Raw genomic sequence first — 15,923 nt, 5'->3', positions numbered from 1 at the left:
ACACAAACATGATACATGCATCTGACATGGAAAAGAAATCCTAACTGAGCGCTAAAACCTGTATCATTTTCCCCATAAAGGCTAGCAAGCATGCTTCTATCTGCAACTTGTAGACCGTGCACGGATAGAAACATCGTTGCGTTACAAAAGTTACACCATCTGTGTGTGTCAAGACTGTCACCATCAAAACAATCGGTTTAGGCTGCAAATTTACAGGTTCTTACGGTTCAGCGCATCTGAGGACGGATCCTCCTGCATGTGGCAGGCATTTGGCGCCTTCCGTCCATGTCGGTGACTCATAATCTGCTCCAGGATTGCAGATTCGCTAGACAGCTACCGCTGGTTCCTGTTCACTCCACTCCGCTGCAACCTCAATTCTTAGGCTTCTTTGGCGGCAGCGGCGGCATGCCACCAAACTGGGCGCTTCGTTTGATGCCCAGAAAGTGCTCCACCTGATGAAGAATTAGGTCAGTAACAACTAGTACATCTGGATATGGCAAAACATTAAATGCCCAATTCAGTAAATGCTACTCCCTCTGATCTAAAATAAGTGTTGTGGTTTTAGTTCAAATTTGAACCAAGGCTACTGACACATACTTTGGATCGGAGGGAGTACAGAACAGGAGAGGGAATATCATATGTCAGCTTACCTTTTTGTCGCCGAGCATGGGCGTCAGACTCCCGGGATGCGCCTTCTCCACGCTGGCAAAGCCACTAGCATCGCCTGTCGGGCTACATCACAAACAAGAACTTGATCAACCACCTCGGCAAGAAAGAAACTTGCAGGAAGGCATTGCAGATTAGTTAGCCACTTCCATTCAAGCAGGACCAACGCAGTTTAGATAACATGCAATATTCAGACGAGACATTTGATTTGATGATTGATATGTAGTTGACATTAGAGTCATTTGGGAATCTTTAACATATTCAGTTACATCTCAATCAGAGTAGCAAAACAAAAATCATCAGTGTGGCCCTCGAGCCCTTATAATCTCTAAATCTAAATCACCCAAACCTTATCCAAAGGTCTGGATCAGGAAGTCGCGTAGCACCCTAAAGTGAGTCTTCACTAGAGTAGATATCCTAGATTAACAGCCAGCAACAATATATTTATTAATATACATTAATCACCTGTACTCATGAGTCATGATTTAAGTTAACCAAACGAAAGAAAGTTTTGTCAAGACTAAGAAAGCATAGTGGCATCAACAGGACCAACAAACATGGACTATGCGAATTAGAAGTAAGTCATGAACATACCCTGATTTTGCATTGCCACTTAAAACAAGGTATGGTGTTTGGCCACGAGCTTGAGCGTCTCTCATCTTTTCCGCGGACATCAAAGGCGTGTCAGAAGATTTCATTTGCTTAGCTTTCATATCATCCTGGTACTTCTTCTGCCGTTTTTCCAGCTTCATTTTACCTGGTCCCTTGCCATGGAATTTGTGCGAAAGATCCCTAAACGCCTCCTTAGGTGTCATCTGGAGGAAAAACACAAAGTTATGGTAAATAGCATATCATTGTTTTGTGGCACATGTTCTTCGAAAGGCTAAACAAATACACATGATAAATGATGGTGTCAAAAATGCGATATCAAGTGGTATGCAATGATAAAAAATGATAACCAATGTTGCATAAATCATACTACCACACCAAGATGCACCTCAGTACTATAAGATTTCATAGAAAGGAAGACCCAGGTGTGAGGATGGGTAGGACAGCATGCAGATGATTACTAACCACTCGACCGAATTCATCCATTCTTTCTATGCGGATTTCTTTTTTTCCGTCCTCAGCCTCTTCCTCAATACCAACAAGCTTGCTTTTCTTCTTGTCCGTGGTTCTGCCTCCCCAATTTGTGCCCTCATTGAGGGTCCCTCGCTCCTTTAGAAACTTCAAAGCTCCACCCAAACCCTTGCCAACTGCAGCTTCATGCACAACCTCATCCGGTGTGACTTCTTGCTCCTCTACATCCTTTTTTGGGTCTTCAATGACAGCTTCCTCTTTGATGACTCCCAATCTGCTTGTGTCATCTTTTGCTGTAATACCTGAAGGCATATCATCATCGTCTTCATCCATAAACACATCTTCTGCTTCTGGCTTGCGTGTTTCTGCAACAAGATAATAGCAGCATTCAGTATCAATACAATTGTTACAAATTTATCAGAAAATACTTCCAAATAGGTTACCTTCATTCAATTGCAGACCCCACACGAACTCTTCCATCTCAGTGATAACAACCTTATTCTGTTGTGCATCTCCCTCTGCAGCATCTGCATCTCCTTGCCCCTTGTTTGCAGCAGCCATTTCTGCTACAGACAGAGGACCAGAACCTGCAGCCTCTTCCTGCTTCCTTAGAGATAGCTTCCTTGCTTGCTCCAGAGATTTTTGCAGATCTTCATAATCGTCACCAAAAACAAGTTCTTCCTCATCAGCCGGTTTACCGGGCATTTTCTCCTGACGCAACGCTTTTGATGCCTCTTCAGCCTTTGAAATGGCTACTTGGTACGCATTGCTTCTCTTTTCAGCATCAGCCTTTTGCTCTACCTCCCTAGCAGACTGTCGTTTACCATTATTCCTGGACCCAAGATCAGCTGCTCCCAGTCCAGAAGCAATCGCTTCTGCTTCAAGTGCATCCAGATCTAGCTTTTCTTTCTTCCTATGGGATTTCTTTTTCTTTGGTTTCTTAAACTGCAGCATTTCGTCAGCAGTGTAGTAATCTGATGCCATCTTTGCTGCGGAAGTAAGGTTTTCTGTCTTTTTCAGAACAGAACCACCTTCAATCCTTTTGCGGAGCTGTCAACAGGAAAATGTAAATTGGTAAATCTATGCAAAAGTTCCGGCATCGGCATTTTCAGGTTGTCCCAGAAAACTACAGTACCAATGGCATTTCATGATTTCTATGGCAAATATAAATTACCTCTTCTAACTTCTTCTCTGCTTCACCGGTGAAGCGTCCACCTTCATCAAGTGTCACTCCCTGTCAAGTGAAAGGCCAAAATGATTAAAGAAATATCAATAGGAGTATCTACCAATTGAAGCAGTACAGCATGTTTACCTCATCTTCCATTGGGTCATCATACTGTGAGAGCATAGGTTTCTTTGACATCGGGTCATCATTGAACCTACCAACATGTTCAAGAAAACAAGGATTATGATGGGAAAATTAATCTAAGAAACACAAATAGTGAACTTACTTGTCATCATATGTTCCTTTCTTATGTGCAGCCCTGTAAGCTTCGTTTCTTTGCTTCTGCTCACCAATCTCAATGTTCTCAAGCATATCAGCCTCTATAAATTTTAATTTTTACACAAGTCAGAAAAGATCAGAGGGAACCAGTAATAACAAGTAAAACAACAACACATTACCTTCATTGATATCCCCATCAGCCAGAATACTCTGATCTTTGAGTGTCATGACAACTGCTCCACCTTCTATGACTTTGTCAAGCCCGTGAAGAACCTTCACTCCAGATAAGTGGTCTTTTTTCAAGACAATGGGGGAAAACAAGAAACATGTTAGCCTGACTTCCATTGACTGAAAACTATGCCTAAAATAACTCATTACAGCAATAAATATTAGTGGTTGACAAAATAAACTTTGCTAATTCAGGATTCGTGGGTGATTACCTCCACCAAGTTTATCAGCCTCATCATAGTCGTCATCACTATTTTCTGCTAACATATCATCCTGAAAGTTTTAAACCATGAAAGTTATTAGTAAATAACACGGTGTCATGCTGGATAACATATCCAAAACAAATCACTAAATCATCACCTGTTCCTCAAATACTCGTGCAAGACGTAACGCCTTTTCCTTTTCAGCTTGTCTTTTCTCGTCAAGTTTGCGACTCTTGCCTACCCAGGATAGTATCTCTGAAGCATCATCTTTATCATCCAGAATTCCCCCTTCCTTTTTATCCTTCAACCTTTCTTCCTTGGCCCTAAAGCAGATAGCCTAATTAGAAATTATTTGTATTCTTAACTGTTCAACCAATTAAGAGATTTAACAGTGTGCAAATTTATGACTGAAGAAAAGGCTAGTGAATCGAACAGAAACAACTACTCAAGGGCATACCTCGCAATGCGGTCCCGGAGGGCAGATGTGGAGGCCTGGTCAGGCTCTCCTGGGAGGTCACCTTCCTTCTTCTGGTCTCCCTCACCGCCCTTAGGCAAATCTGCGTCTTCTCCACGGTCCTTTCCCCTCGACTTCTCCCGTTCCCTATCCTCCTTGTCCTTGTTCTTGTCTCTGTTACGGCTCCTGTCCTTGTCCCTATCCCTCCTTTCCTTCTCCCTTTCCCGCTCCCTCTCTGTATCCCTTTCCCGATCCTTCCCGCGATCACGGTCACGGCCACGGTCACGCTCTGAATCCCTATCCCTGTGCTTGCTGCTATCCCTGTCTCTGTCCCTATCTCTTTCCCTCTCCCTCTCCCTGTCCCTATGCTTGGTATCATCCTTGTCCCTCCTCCTCTCATCCTTATCTTTCTCCTTCTCCTTGTCCCTCCTCCCACTGCCATGGTGATCCTTCTCCTCCCTCCTGTGTCTATCCCTCCTTTCCTTGTCCTTGCCACGGTGCCTGTCGCCACCATCGACATCCATCTCTTCCACCACCGCATCCCTAGCATCGTCAGCCTCCCCCATTACCACAGTCCAAGATTAACCAACAAGCACCAGCCTCCTGCCCTGGAAAATATCAGTTAGAGATCATATTAAACAGTGGGGAAATGGAATGTTTGCCTCATATTCGGTGGCATTGGCATTGTATCGCATGCACTTCAGTTGATTGCAATGGATGTTTTAAGTTTTTGTTGATGCCTCGCATTGCCCCACCCCTCTAATTAAACCGGTTTCTATTCATATCAACAAATAACCCATTTGCGAATTTGAGGAAACATAAATGCCCATCTCTGTCCTCTTCTGTCCTCCAAACAAATGCACTTATATCACTAGACTCAAACTTGCAATGATAGATATCTCTCTACCTGACACAAAACTGGATCGATTGACCCGACAACAACAAGATTATGCAAGCCCATGGACAACATAACTAGGAATTATGCACACATCAATCACATTCCCAGACACGGATTTCTCTCGCAGAGACCGCCGCATCAAGCCCACAAGTGAACCAGGCCACATCTCACAGTCAGGTCCACGACTAATCGCAGGTCACAAGCAAGGCAACGCCCCATCCCTTCCAACCTCCGTAGCAAGACCTAGGGTTTAATGGACCGCCGAATCACGCAAGTGGGGGAGAAGAGCACACAGGCCATACCTCGTGGCGGCGGAGGCTCCCGCGGGGAGGGCCGCGTCCGGGCCCGAGGGGCCGACGGGTCGCGCTGGGAGCGAGCGCGCCGCCCACCAGCTCCGCGGACGAGCTAGGGCTTGCTCCTAGCCCAGCGAAAGGGGCCGGGCACCGGTGCCGGCGGAGGCGGCGGCAGATCACGGTCCTGCGCTTCGAGGCCGCGGGCGGGGCGCGCGGGCTCACCGGCGGGAGGAGGAGGAGGCGGCGGAGGAGGAGGCCGATGCGCGAGGGCGAGACGAGACACCGGCCGCCAAATCCGAACCCACGCGAGCAGCCAGAGAGAGAGCTTTGTTTGGGCCTGATGGCGGTTGCTGGTGAACTGGTGATGTCGGGCCGGGCGGGCTCGTGGTCCAGCGCGAGATGGGCCGCGCAACACGCTGCATCGGATTTGATTGGGCCCGGAGAATGCCTGATTTTTTCTCTTTTCAGGCAAACCGTATAAATCCCCCTCAAAAAAAAAGGCAAACCATATAAATTCCCTCAAAAAAAAGGCAAACCGTATTAAAGAAACATAAGTACTTATAGCATTTTTTTCATTACGGAGGGAGTACTCGCTAAGAATTTGGTAGTGTAGATATAAATTCTTTTTCTACAAATTTGGTCAAACTTAGGACGAGTTATGTAAGATTCTTCGTGCAGCGTTTTTTAATAATCCATGCAACAATCAACACTTAATAAACCGATCACCACGATCGTCCAAACAAACATCTTCAATTTCGAGTTCAACATATATTCAAAGTTTGGAAGCTATTTGCCGATGTGTCGCTCAGGGCATCCTTTGTCAGCAATGGGGCACAATGGATGGGGGATATCATATTTATCACCCATTAACAAGTTATCTATGGCACACACAGAATATGTTCACCCCTCAACATAACAGAGAAGTGCCCAAGGACAAATAAAAGGGGAACCACACAGGCAGCTGATCGTCATCCTTCAGTCGACGGTGCGCCGAAATTCACACGGGTAGCGAAATGCTGGACGGAGCCGGATGGTGCTCTTGAATCCCTAAGCATTGAAACCTACAAAGCATTATCCAGCGTGAGAAGACTGATCCAAACAATCAGGTGAGACGGGTTTTTAGCGGAGACTACGGCATACTACCTACCTTTGGGCTGTTCATATTGCTCCCGAAATACCCGATGCCGAACGATGGGGATGAGTAGGCAGCAACGAGCTCGACGGCTTCGAGTAGAGGTGACTCCCCTCTCTGCGGAACATGCATTGTTAGACCACGAATGGAGGGGTCGCTCATCGAAAGTCGAAGGAAAGGAGACGGTTTTGCAGATGATAACCTTTGTAAGGTCAGACTGAACTAGCAAGAGCCCAGCGCCGGTGTCGTGAGACATCTCGCTGCTGCTCTGCACCACCGAGCGCAAAACTTTGGTGCAGGAGGAAGCAGGGCCAGACTGTGACCTGAAAAGATGCATATTGAATTGCAAACGTAATGATGATTTTTTTATAAAAAAAAAGAGAAATGTGATGCAAAAGATACATGTTTTTCATGTTTGTCAGTCCATTGAGGTTAGCAAAAGGTCCTTGGTGTGAGATGATCATTTTAAACACAAAAGACAAATAAATGATTTTTCGATCCAAATAACATGGTGACCAATTGTAGACTGCAAATGATATATGGAAAGAGCTGACTGAAGACAAAACCTACAGTGATGCTGAGATACAACATTCACGGGAAGCAAATCCTCTAATTAAGTGTTCGCCAGCTCCGGTTGCACAACACCCAATTACGAATGGTGTGCCAAATGGTCCTTTGGATGAAGCCCAGCACCCAGAGCCGTACATAGCAGCTAATCCCACCCGGCCATCTACCTGCAAGAACATCATGCTTGTCAGCATCTATAGGCATAAAAATCTAGCTTAATTTGCCCCAAACAGATATCTTCTCTGAAACAAACAAAGGGCTTATATGAAGGAACGACAATTCCAAGTGCGCTGCTAGAGCTCAACTGCTCAAAGTAACTGATGAATAAAATGACCAAATGACCTTTAGTGCAATGCCACCACTAGATGCGCCAGATGCTACATTTCCATACTCATCAACACATACAGCGCCAACAGTATCCATTACACAATCTTGATCATCTTCCATGATTGATCTACTGAATTCTTTCCTGATCTTTTTTGCATTGTTCAAATTCTCAGCTTGAGCTCCTAAAATAAAGTGGGACAGGTGAGGTGGACTGGTGGAATACAAATACTGTATGCCGAAAGCAGAGTTGAATCACTAGTGCACACAACAAGCACAAGCTAAATATTTGGGTGTTGAAAATTTTAATTTATTCTCTGGAAAGAGATCAATAAATACATAATAGCAGCTACGTGACCATTTATGGAGGCCAAAAATAACGAAACAGTGAATCAAAGATAACATGCAGCAGAAGATATTAAGCCAAAATGCATGAATTTTAAGCACAATATCAATGATCTGAGTATCTAATATAAGCACAACAAGGCTTGGTCAAATCATTATTATTGCCCTACATTGTGCAACATCGTTTGATTTGACGATATATGTTGGACGTTGTGCTGTTCGTGGAATAGATTTTGTTTCCCTTCTTTTCATTTTGCAAATTACCTATGCAGCATGCAAAACTATCAGCAGAATATAACATCAATACAAGAATAAACTGAAGCATGGTTGGGCTACAGGTGGACCTTCTAGTTTTGCTCAAAATCATATTTGTTAAGAGAGCATATCGGGTACTGCCTGGGGCAGAATGGCATCCAGGATACTGAATGGAAGAAATACCTCCTAAAATAACATCGGGCTCTAACATAAAAGGTTGTCACATGGGCACATATAGTTATATAGGCTGATATGTATGTCACCGACATATAAAACTAAGCATCGTAATAAATATCACTGGATACAACTAAGTGGTGTCAATATCATCAGGTAAAAATAGGTGACATTGTACAATTGCAACTAAATCTTCTGTTCACAGGTGCGAAACATCGTGCAACTCCTAATAGGAAACTTTTTTTCTTTCAGAAATAGGCCTGAGCGCAGCTTTCTATTGAAAGCTTAAAATAATATGTAAACGTTAAGCTCATGGTAAACTTCCTATTGTAACTTTAATATTTCTGTGCAAAGACCAATGCTAATCGTACAAGTGCAGTCAAGTTTCAGAAGATAAACCAACCAAAGGAACATTGCATATGGATGCCAGAAGCGTTGGGAAGAATTAAAGCACAAGTGAGATATGAACAAGCAAAGGAACCTGATGGGTCCAACTGTATTGAAGTAGATTCTGAAGCAGAAGCAGTGGATCGATTAACAGATTCCTTGGCACTAGCAAGCAACGCACTGTACTTTACCCACTGTGCTTTTGCATTCTCAGTCACTAACCACTGTGAGAATGAGAGAGAGATAGTAAATTACCAGCGATTAGGATTGAAGAATTGGATGAAAGAATTCTACAGAACATGGTTTACATTATTATCCTCCGATGTGGTTTCGATTATGTCCATTCCTTTACATTTTGCCCATTGGAATGCTCCCTCGCCGACCAAAAACCTAAGAAATATAGAATAACTCAGCAAGTCAGGATTACTGGTAGGATGGATAGGTGCATGACAGATTGCCATCCATGGATTACTGAAAAGCATCCATCATGCAATGGTTCAATTCCCCAATGCATATCTAATATGTTCAATGAATATAAGCCGTCATTTGCATTACTTATTTCAGCATGAGCCAGGATTAATTTGGAATTAGAAGATAACACAACGGAATCGGTCGTGTGACAGAAAATGACACAAGGACAGGAAACTACTGAAAAAAGAAAAGGTTATGGTAACGAAAACATGGAGAAGAACCTCGAATTGTGTGATTACATACATGGGGGGTATCCGACCAAGCAGTGAAGAACCTGACATTTGTTCCTTTGCCAAGTGCAATGCAACTTGGATGGGGTTCTTTACACCTGATCTACAAGAAACAGAAAGTATGGTCAGAGCTTTAAGGTTCTCTGATTGTAAATATACATATCAGCAGAAAATTCTCTGATGTACTCTCATTTAAGCTTCTATGCTTTGTAGGATCAAATTTCAGTAAATTTGCAACAACTACCTTTCACAGCTCCGACAGCTCCGTAAGAACCTGTAGTTCCATCCATGATACTCGCATCGCATTCGACCTGACCACTCTCGGTCAAACTTGAACCTCGGCCAGCGTTTGTGATGGGGTCATCCTAGTCAGGCACAGATGAGAATCAAAAAATACATTCACCTTTTGAAACAAGCAAGTACCAATAAGACTATCATCGAACTAAAACACCAGAGGCTTGCTTAAATCTAGGAGGGTCGTAAACCTTGATTATATACAACTAATGCTTCTACTTTCCCATTTTGACATTAATAATTTGGGACTAAATCAGCTAAGCATACACCAGACAATTGCTTACTCATACAACCCATAACTTGCCGCAGATGATAACGAAACAAAGTATACAGACAGACACTACGTCTGTCCACAGGGAATGATATGTGCATACCTCCAGCACTCGAATGGCAGCCGCGACGGCATCAAGACTTGTGCCGCTGCCCTGCAGATACACAAGGAGCATTAGGGATTATTATTCACAAGAGCAGAGCTACATGGACGCTTCTCGAGCACGCCATTGTCAACATCAAAGTATGGCACACACCATGGGAGGTGGACAGAGACACTTCAGACATCAGTAACCACAGTGGAAATGCAGGCCCCTCCCAAAATCGAGTGCATCAAATTAATCAGGCCACTGTAATTTCTGAGGGTTGATCTGGTGGCTCTATCGTTGTTCTAATCTAGGGGTAAAATCCTGAAATCCCCCACGCTACATATGCTCGGCGGGACAGCACGGATGAATCCGAGCTGACGCAGGCAGCACGGCGAAACCGACGCGCTACGGTACGGGAGGAGGAGGGGAGCTCTAGGGTTGAAGGAACGGACCTCGCGGAGGACGGCGGCGGCGGCGAGGCAGGCGCGCCTGATGGCCCGGCGGTAGGCCCGCTCGTTGGCCGGAGCGTGGAAGCCCGCGCCCACGTGCACCGCCACGAAGAGCCTGCGGCCGGGCCCCGCCCCCGCTCCCCCGCCGCCTCCTTCGGCCGCGGCCGAGCCGCCCTCCCCGCCGCCGCCGCCGGTGGCCATGTCTGGGCGAGGAGGTTTCGGAAATTACGAGAGTTGGCAATTTGCGCCGGGGTATTAAATGCAAGGTGAAAGCATGACTTAACAGTAAAATAATGCACATGCAAAAAAAAAAGCTCTATATACTTGTGAGCTGGAGATAATAATAAATCATTGAAAATCCAGAAAAATTAACATGCTAGAGCCAGGTATGTCTAGTATTTTATTTTATTCTATTTTTTGTAAATTTGTGAATACCAGAATTACTTTTTATAATCATGTTTTTTCTCTATTTTGGTAGATTCTTGTGCAACTTGTATACTATTGCATAGTTTTTGGTTTCTCCTTCATCAAGAGAGCCTATGATAGTGTTTCTTACTGTAGCTAATGTTATACTGGCATGTTTTCATGATTTACATACAACAAGTAGAGCTATTAGTAATTGTTTATGGACGGACCGAACTCAGAGCTTTGTTCAAGTTTTGTTTGGATTTGAAGTTCGCTTCATTTTTGGGGTTTAGGGTTTAGGAAGAGGAAGAAGTGAATTTGCTTATGTGGCACCTTTTTCCTGCCAACTCGGCCCGACAGGCGGTCCCGGCCAATTAGTGATGTCATCGAAACCTTTAGCATCTAGCATCAGTGTTTTTTGTCACTGTCAATTTTTCGGTGCGGTGTAAAGCGTCACGTTTTGTAAACTGGTGGTTTTACGAGAGTTATAACGCTAATGTAGTGGTTCTGTGCATTTTACTCCATAATTTCACTACATTTTCTAGTTCTCTAGATGTTGGACGCCATGCGTTGATCCCTTGATCCCCTAGTTATTCATGTAAACCTCGACACTATTTTAATAAAGCGTGGTTTAAAAACAAAGCGGTTGGCTTGATCTTTTTACTCTCAGTTTGACAAAAAATGTATTTTACTTAAGCCGATGTATTTCAGTTCTTACTTAAGCCAGTTTTTGTAAGCGAGTGATTTTTTTGGCCTCCTCCAAATCAACTGAAATTTTGCACACATGATCTCTTACTTAAGTCAGTTCTCACTTAAGCCAGTTTTGGTAAGCAAGTGATTTTTTCGGCCTCCTCCAAATCAACTGAATTTTTGTACACATGATCTCTTACACAAATATAGAGAGAATGTGAAGGTTTTAATTTTTTGAATTGTTTTGAATTTATAGTGCCTCGTTGAGTCTTAGGCCAAAACCTCGAACTATACCTTACGGGGGCATTATAAACTTCACATTTTGTGAAAATTCCTTGATAATTCCGTTTATGACCCGCATGTCACCATGTTGAACAAATTTTGGATCATTTGGAGATGGTAAAAAAATCACTTGCTTAAGGACGGACCCTTTTTTTTTGAGGGAAAAGCATAGCTTTATAACTTAACTGGTGCCGGGCAAATCGCCCAGAACACACGCGCCCACATGGGCAGGTACATCAGAGTCCCACTCGACAAAGTGGTGAGGTTCAAACGACCGACCAACAGCAGCGAGCTCATGCGCTACTGAATTTGCACTACGTCTACAAACGGAAATGGAGAACTTAGAGAACCATAGTTTGAGTTGATATTTCATGTCCTCAATAACCGCTGCATATGCTGATGAATCCACTTTGGACAGATCGAGCGCCTCCGCCAATAGCTGTGAGTCAGTTTCAAACTCGGCTTGGACGATCCCCAAATCGTAGGCTGTGGTGATAGCATGTGACATCGCCATTGCCTCTGCAGCAAAAGCATCGTCGATGTGCTCAAGCCTTCCAGCACGGGCACAGACTAGCTCACCCGATATTGTTCTCACTGCGACGCCCCAGCCTGCACCTTCCTGGCCCGGGACGAAGGAGCCGTCAATATTAATCTTGTAGGGCAGTTGCTTCGGGGGTCTCCATTTGTCAGGCGGTGGCGTGGTCACAGGTTTCGCAAAGATCTCCCTGTACTCGAGGACGTACCCTCGAGTGCGTCTCGCCGCCTCAGCAGCTTCCATGGGCATCTCTCCTTCGCGTAGCTTGTTTCTATTGGACCACCAGAGCCACCAGAAAGTTAGCACGAGCAGCCTTTTCTCCTCGTCTAGACCCCAAAGATGATCAAACATCGCATGGACGGATGTAATGCTCTCGAGATCTTGACGTATTCTTTCAAGGCCTAGGTCACGCCAGACCTCTTTCGCTGCTTTGCATTTGATGAACAGGTGTGCCCCGTCCTCCGTTGCTCGCCCACAAAATAAGCATTTTGTATCTGCGATGGCGATTCCTCTCCTTGCCACATTCGTGCGCAGGGCAAGGGACTCATGCTTGACTCTCCAGGCAAACATGTGTATGTTGCGCGGGCACGGCAGCTTCCAGATTCTCCTCCACGAGTTGTCTTCGATGGCATGAAGGTTTCCAGGATCACTTGCGCTGCTCCCTGCTCCTCCATCCGCTCTTGTCTGTTCTAGTTGGCTATGAAGCTTATACGCGCTCTTGACAGAGTGCACCCCCTTCGGATCATATTGCCAGGCGATGAAGTCTTGTACTCCCTCCCTCAGTGGGATTTGCAGAATGTGCTTGACATCATCGGCCCAGAAAGTATCCCTCACGAGCTGCACGTCCCAGGTGCCAGTAGTAGGGTCTATAAGGTCACTGACCATCTCCAGCAAGCTCGATCCTCGCGGTGTAATTGCAGTCCACGACCAAGGTCGAGGGATCCAAGGGTCCACCCAAATCTTCACTCCTGTGCCATCTCCGATTCTCCAAATGTAGCCTTCCTTGAAGAGCTGAAGTCCATGCAACAGGCTACGCCAAGAGTAAGAAACGCCATCTCTGGGCTGGGCATTAAGGATATGACCCGAGGGGAAATATCGAGCTTTGAGCAGCTGTGCACAGAGAGATTCAGGATTCTGAATTAGCCTCCAAATCTGTCTGGAAAGCATTGCAACATTGAACCCGTGCATGTCCCGGAAGCCTAGACCTCCCTTAGCCTTCGGCAGCGTCAACTTTTTCCATCCAATCCAATGTGTGGCATGCTCTTTGTCCTGCTGGCTCCACCAGTAGTTTCCAATCAGCGAGCTCAGCTCCTCACAGAAAGATTTTCTGAGGTAGAAACATGACATAGCGAACGTGGGGATGGCTTGGGCGACCGTCGTAACAAGGGTTTCTTTCCCGGTTTTTGCAATCAACTTCTCCTTCCACCCGTAGACTCGCCCTGCCATAGCTCCTTTCACAAATGCAAAAGCTTTCTTCCTTGACTTCCCCACATGGATGGGCAAACCAAGGTATTTGTCATTCCACGTCTCACTTTGAATTTGCAGTGCATCCTTGATTGCCACTTTCTCATCAGCAGGAGTGTTTGGACTAAACATTATGGCAGACTTTTCAATATTTATGCATTGGCCTGAACAATCCTCATAAAGGTCAAGGATCTCACGCAGTGATTGGGCTTCCTCTTGTCGTGCTTTTAGCAGCAGCATTGAGTCATCTGCGAATAGCAGGTGCGAGACAACAGGAGCTCTCTGACAGATCTTGATGCCACTGATCTTGCCGGCTGCTTCCGCGTTGTGCAGTAATGCTGACAGGCCCTCTGCGCAGATGACGAACAGGTAGGGCGACGAGGGGTCCCCCTGGCGAAAGCCGCGCGAGGGCGTGAACTGTTCAGTGAGACCCCCATTCAGTTTGATCTGATAACGCACAGTGGTGACGCAATGCATGACCAAGTCAATCCATCTCGCCCCAAAGCCTAGCTTTGTGAGCATGCCTCGGAGGAAGTCCCATTCCACTCGATCGTAGGCTTTACTCATGTCCGCCTTCACCGCCGCAACCCCTTCTCCTCCTTTCTTCTTGTTCAGTAAAAAGTGAGACAGCTCATATGCAATAAGGACATTATCCGTGATCAACCGCCCGGAACGAAAGCACTTTGGTTATCAGAGATAATGTCCCGGGAGTATCAGCTTGAGCCGGTTCGCGATCACCTTAGACACCAGTTTGTAGATTACGTTGCACAAGCTGATCGGCCGAAGATCCTTAATTCTGGAGGGGTTTTTCACTTTCGGGATCAAGACTAGGGTGGTGTCATTCCACCCCTCCGGCATCGGGCCCCCGTTAAGGACAGAAAGCACCTCTTGCACAACCTTATCCGCCATGAAATACCAATGTTTTTTGTATACTATTGATGGCATACCATCCGGGCCGGGTGCCTTTAAGTCCCCAATGTGATCTAGGGCTGCTTTCACCTCCTCCCGTGTCACCTCCGCTTCCAAGATGGCCCTCATGGCACTGGTCGCTCGGGGTTGCACCTTACTGATGAGCTCGGCCATACGATTGCACCCAGTGGTAGAAAAGAGCTCCTGAAAAAACGAACAAACATAGTTATTTAACTCCTCTCCTTCCTTCACCTCCGTCCCATCCTCTTTCATGAGCATTTTCACCCTATTCGCCTTTCTTCTTGCCGATGCAACAGCCATGAAATAGCGTGTGCTTCTGTTTCCATCTTTGAGCCAGGAGACATGCGACCGCTGTTTCGCCTTTATATTCTTCTTATACTCCAGCTCCTCAACTACACACCTCAACCGCGCTTCCTCCCTAATTTTCTCTTCGGACACCGGCGCACGCATGCAGCCTTCGAGCTCCTTGCGGGCAACCTTCAATCTTTCCTCAATCTCACCAGCCACCTCCTTGCTCCATTTCGTCATGCGCCCTGCCACACCACGAAGGGCAGTAGCTACGTCCCCTCTTCCCTCCATGCATCCTTCCTCCCAGCCCCCCTTGCACCTCATTACTGCAACCCTCCTCTCGTAGCCACCATGCCTCGAATCGGAAGCCACGCTCTCCGCCCCTTGTTCTCCTATTTTCTCCATTCGTACACACGATCACTGGTCGATGGTCCGAGTGTCGTGGGACTCCATTAAGAACAGTGAAATCCGGGAACCATTCACACCATTTAGAGTTTGCCGTGGCTCGATCCAATCGTTCACAAATGTAAGTGTCCAGATCTTTGCTATGGTTCCTCCATGTATATTTGTCCCCTTCGAATCCAATGTCACAGAGCTCACACGCCTCTAGGGCATGTCTAAAGTTATCCATGAGCCTTTGTGGGCGGGCTGCACCACCAACCTTCTCATCGTTCGTCAGGATCTCGTTAAAATCGCCTAAACACAACCATGGTCGTCCATTCTGATGTTGTTGTCCGAGAATGCGCAAGGTTCTCCACGTCTCAACTTTCCTCTCCAAAGCCGATTCTCCATAAACCCCCGTAAGCCGCCAGATCCTTCCATCTTCCTCCTTAACGTCAACATCCACATGCCTCCTGCCAAAGGATCGCAACGAGACATCGATCCCCCTACGCCAAAACAGTACCACCCCCCTGCTCCTTCCATCCGCGCTCCATGCAGTCATCTGTGTCAGCCCAAGCATCCACCGAAAGCGTTCCAACTCCTTCATAGACATTTTTGTCTCCGCCAAAAACAGTATGTCGGGCTCCTCCGCCCTCCCCAATTCGAGGAGGCTCCGAACTGCCGGGCCGTTCCCA

The 15,923-nt window shown here is 46.0% G+C and overlaps 2 protein-coding genes across 4 annotated transcripts; both read right to left on the bottom strand.

Annotated features, from left to right (window-relative positions):
• Positions 1-35: 35 nt before the first annotated feature.
• Positions 36-5,583, bottom strand: LOC123047462 (SART-1 family protein DOT2). Of its 2 annotated transcripts, none has more exons than XM_044471022.1 (13): positions 5,276-5,583; positions 4,079-4,683; positions 3,779-3,944; positions 3,631-3,691; positions 3,370-3,483; positions 3,198-3,291; positions 3,059-3,125; positions 2,921-2,980; positions 2,190-2,796; positions 1,741-2,111; positions 1,261-1,481; positions 651-732; positions 36-452 (listed from the first exon to the last, which is right to left on the bottom strand). In XM_044471022.1, the coding sequence occupies exons 2-13, from the start codon at positions 4,639-4,641 to the stop codon at positions 372-374; spliced, it is 2,487 nt and encodes an 828-aa protein (XP_044326957.1). In that variant the 5' UTR covers positions 4,642-4,683; positions 5,276-5,583; the 3' UTR covers positions 36-371. The 2 variants fall into 2 exon arrangements, with proteins under 2 accessions (XP_044326957.1, XP_044326958.1); XM_044471023.1 differs by having other exon boundaries at positions 4,079-4,678; positions 5,276-5,581.
• A 399-nt stretch (positions 5,584-5,982) lies between these two features.
• Positions 5,983-10,490, bottom strand: LOC123047461 (putative threonine aspartase). Of its 2 annotated transcripts, XM_044471021.1 has the most exons (11): positions 10,257-10,490; positions 9,820-9,870; positions 9,396-9,516; positions 9,165-9,249; positions 8,759-8,840; positions 8,545-8,674; positions 7,308-7,474; positions 6,969-7,132; positions 6,601-6,721; positions 6,414-6,515; positions 5,983-6,327 (listed from the first exon to the last, which is right to left on the bottom strand). In XM_044471021.1, exons 1-11 carry the CDS (start codon positions 10,452-10,454, stop codon positions 6,235-6,237), a joined length of 1,314 nt encoding a protein of 437 aa, XP_044326956.1. In that variant the 5' UTR covers positions 10,455-10,490; the 3' UTR covers positions 5,983-6,234. The 2 variants fall into 2 exon arrangements, with proteins under 2 accessions (XP_044326956.1, XP_044326955.1); XM_044471020.1 differs by having other exon boundaries at positions 6,414-6,721.
• Positions 10,491-15,923: the final 5,433 nt, after the last annotated feature.

Source organism: Triticum aestivum, chromosome 2B (genome assembly GCF_018294505.1).
Source record: "Triticum aestivum cultivar Chinese Spring chromosome 2B, IWGSC CS RefSeq v2.1, whole genome shotgun sequence".
Taxonomy (NCBI): Eukaryota; Viridiplantae; Streptophyta; class Magnoliopsida; order Poales; family Poaceae; genus Triticum; species Triticum aestivum.
The sequence above is the reverse complement of the archived record's forward strand: the minus strand, read 5'-3'. Positions and strand labels throughout refer to the sequence as shown.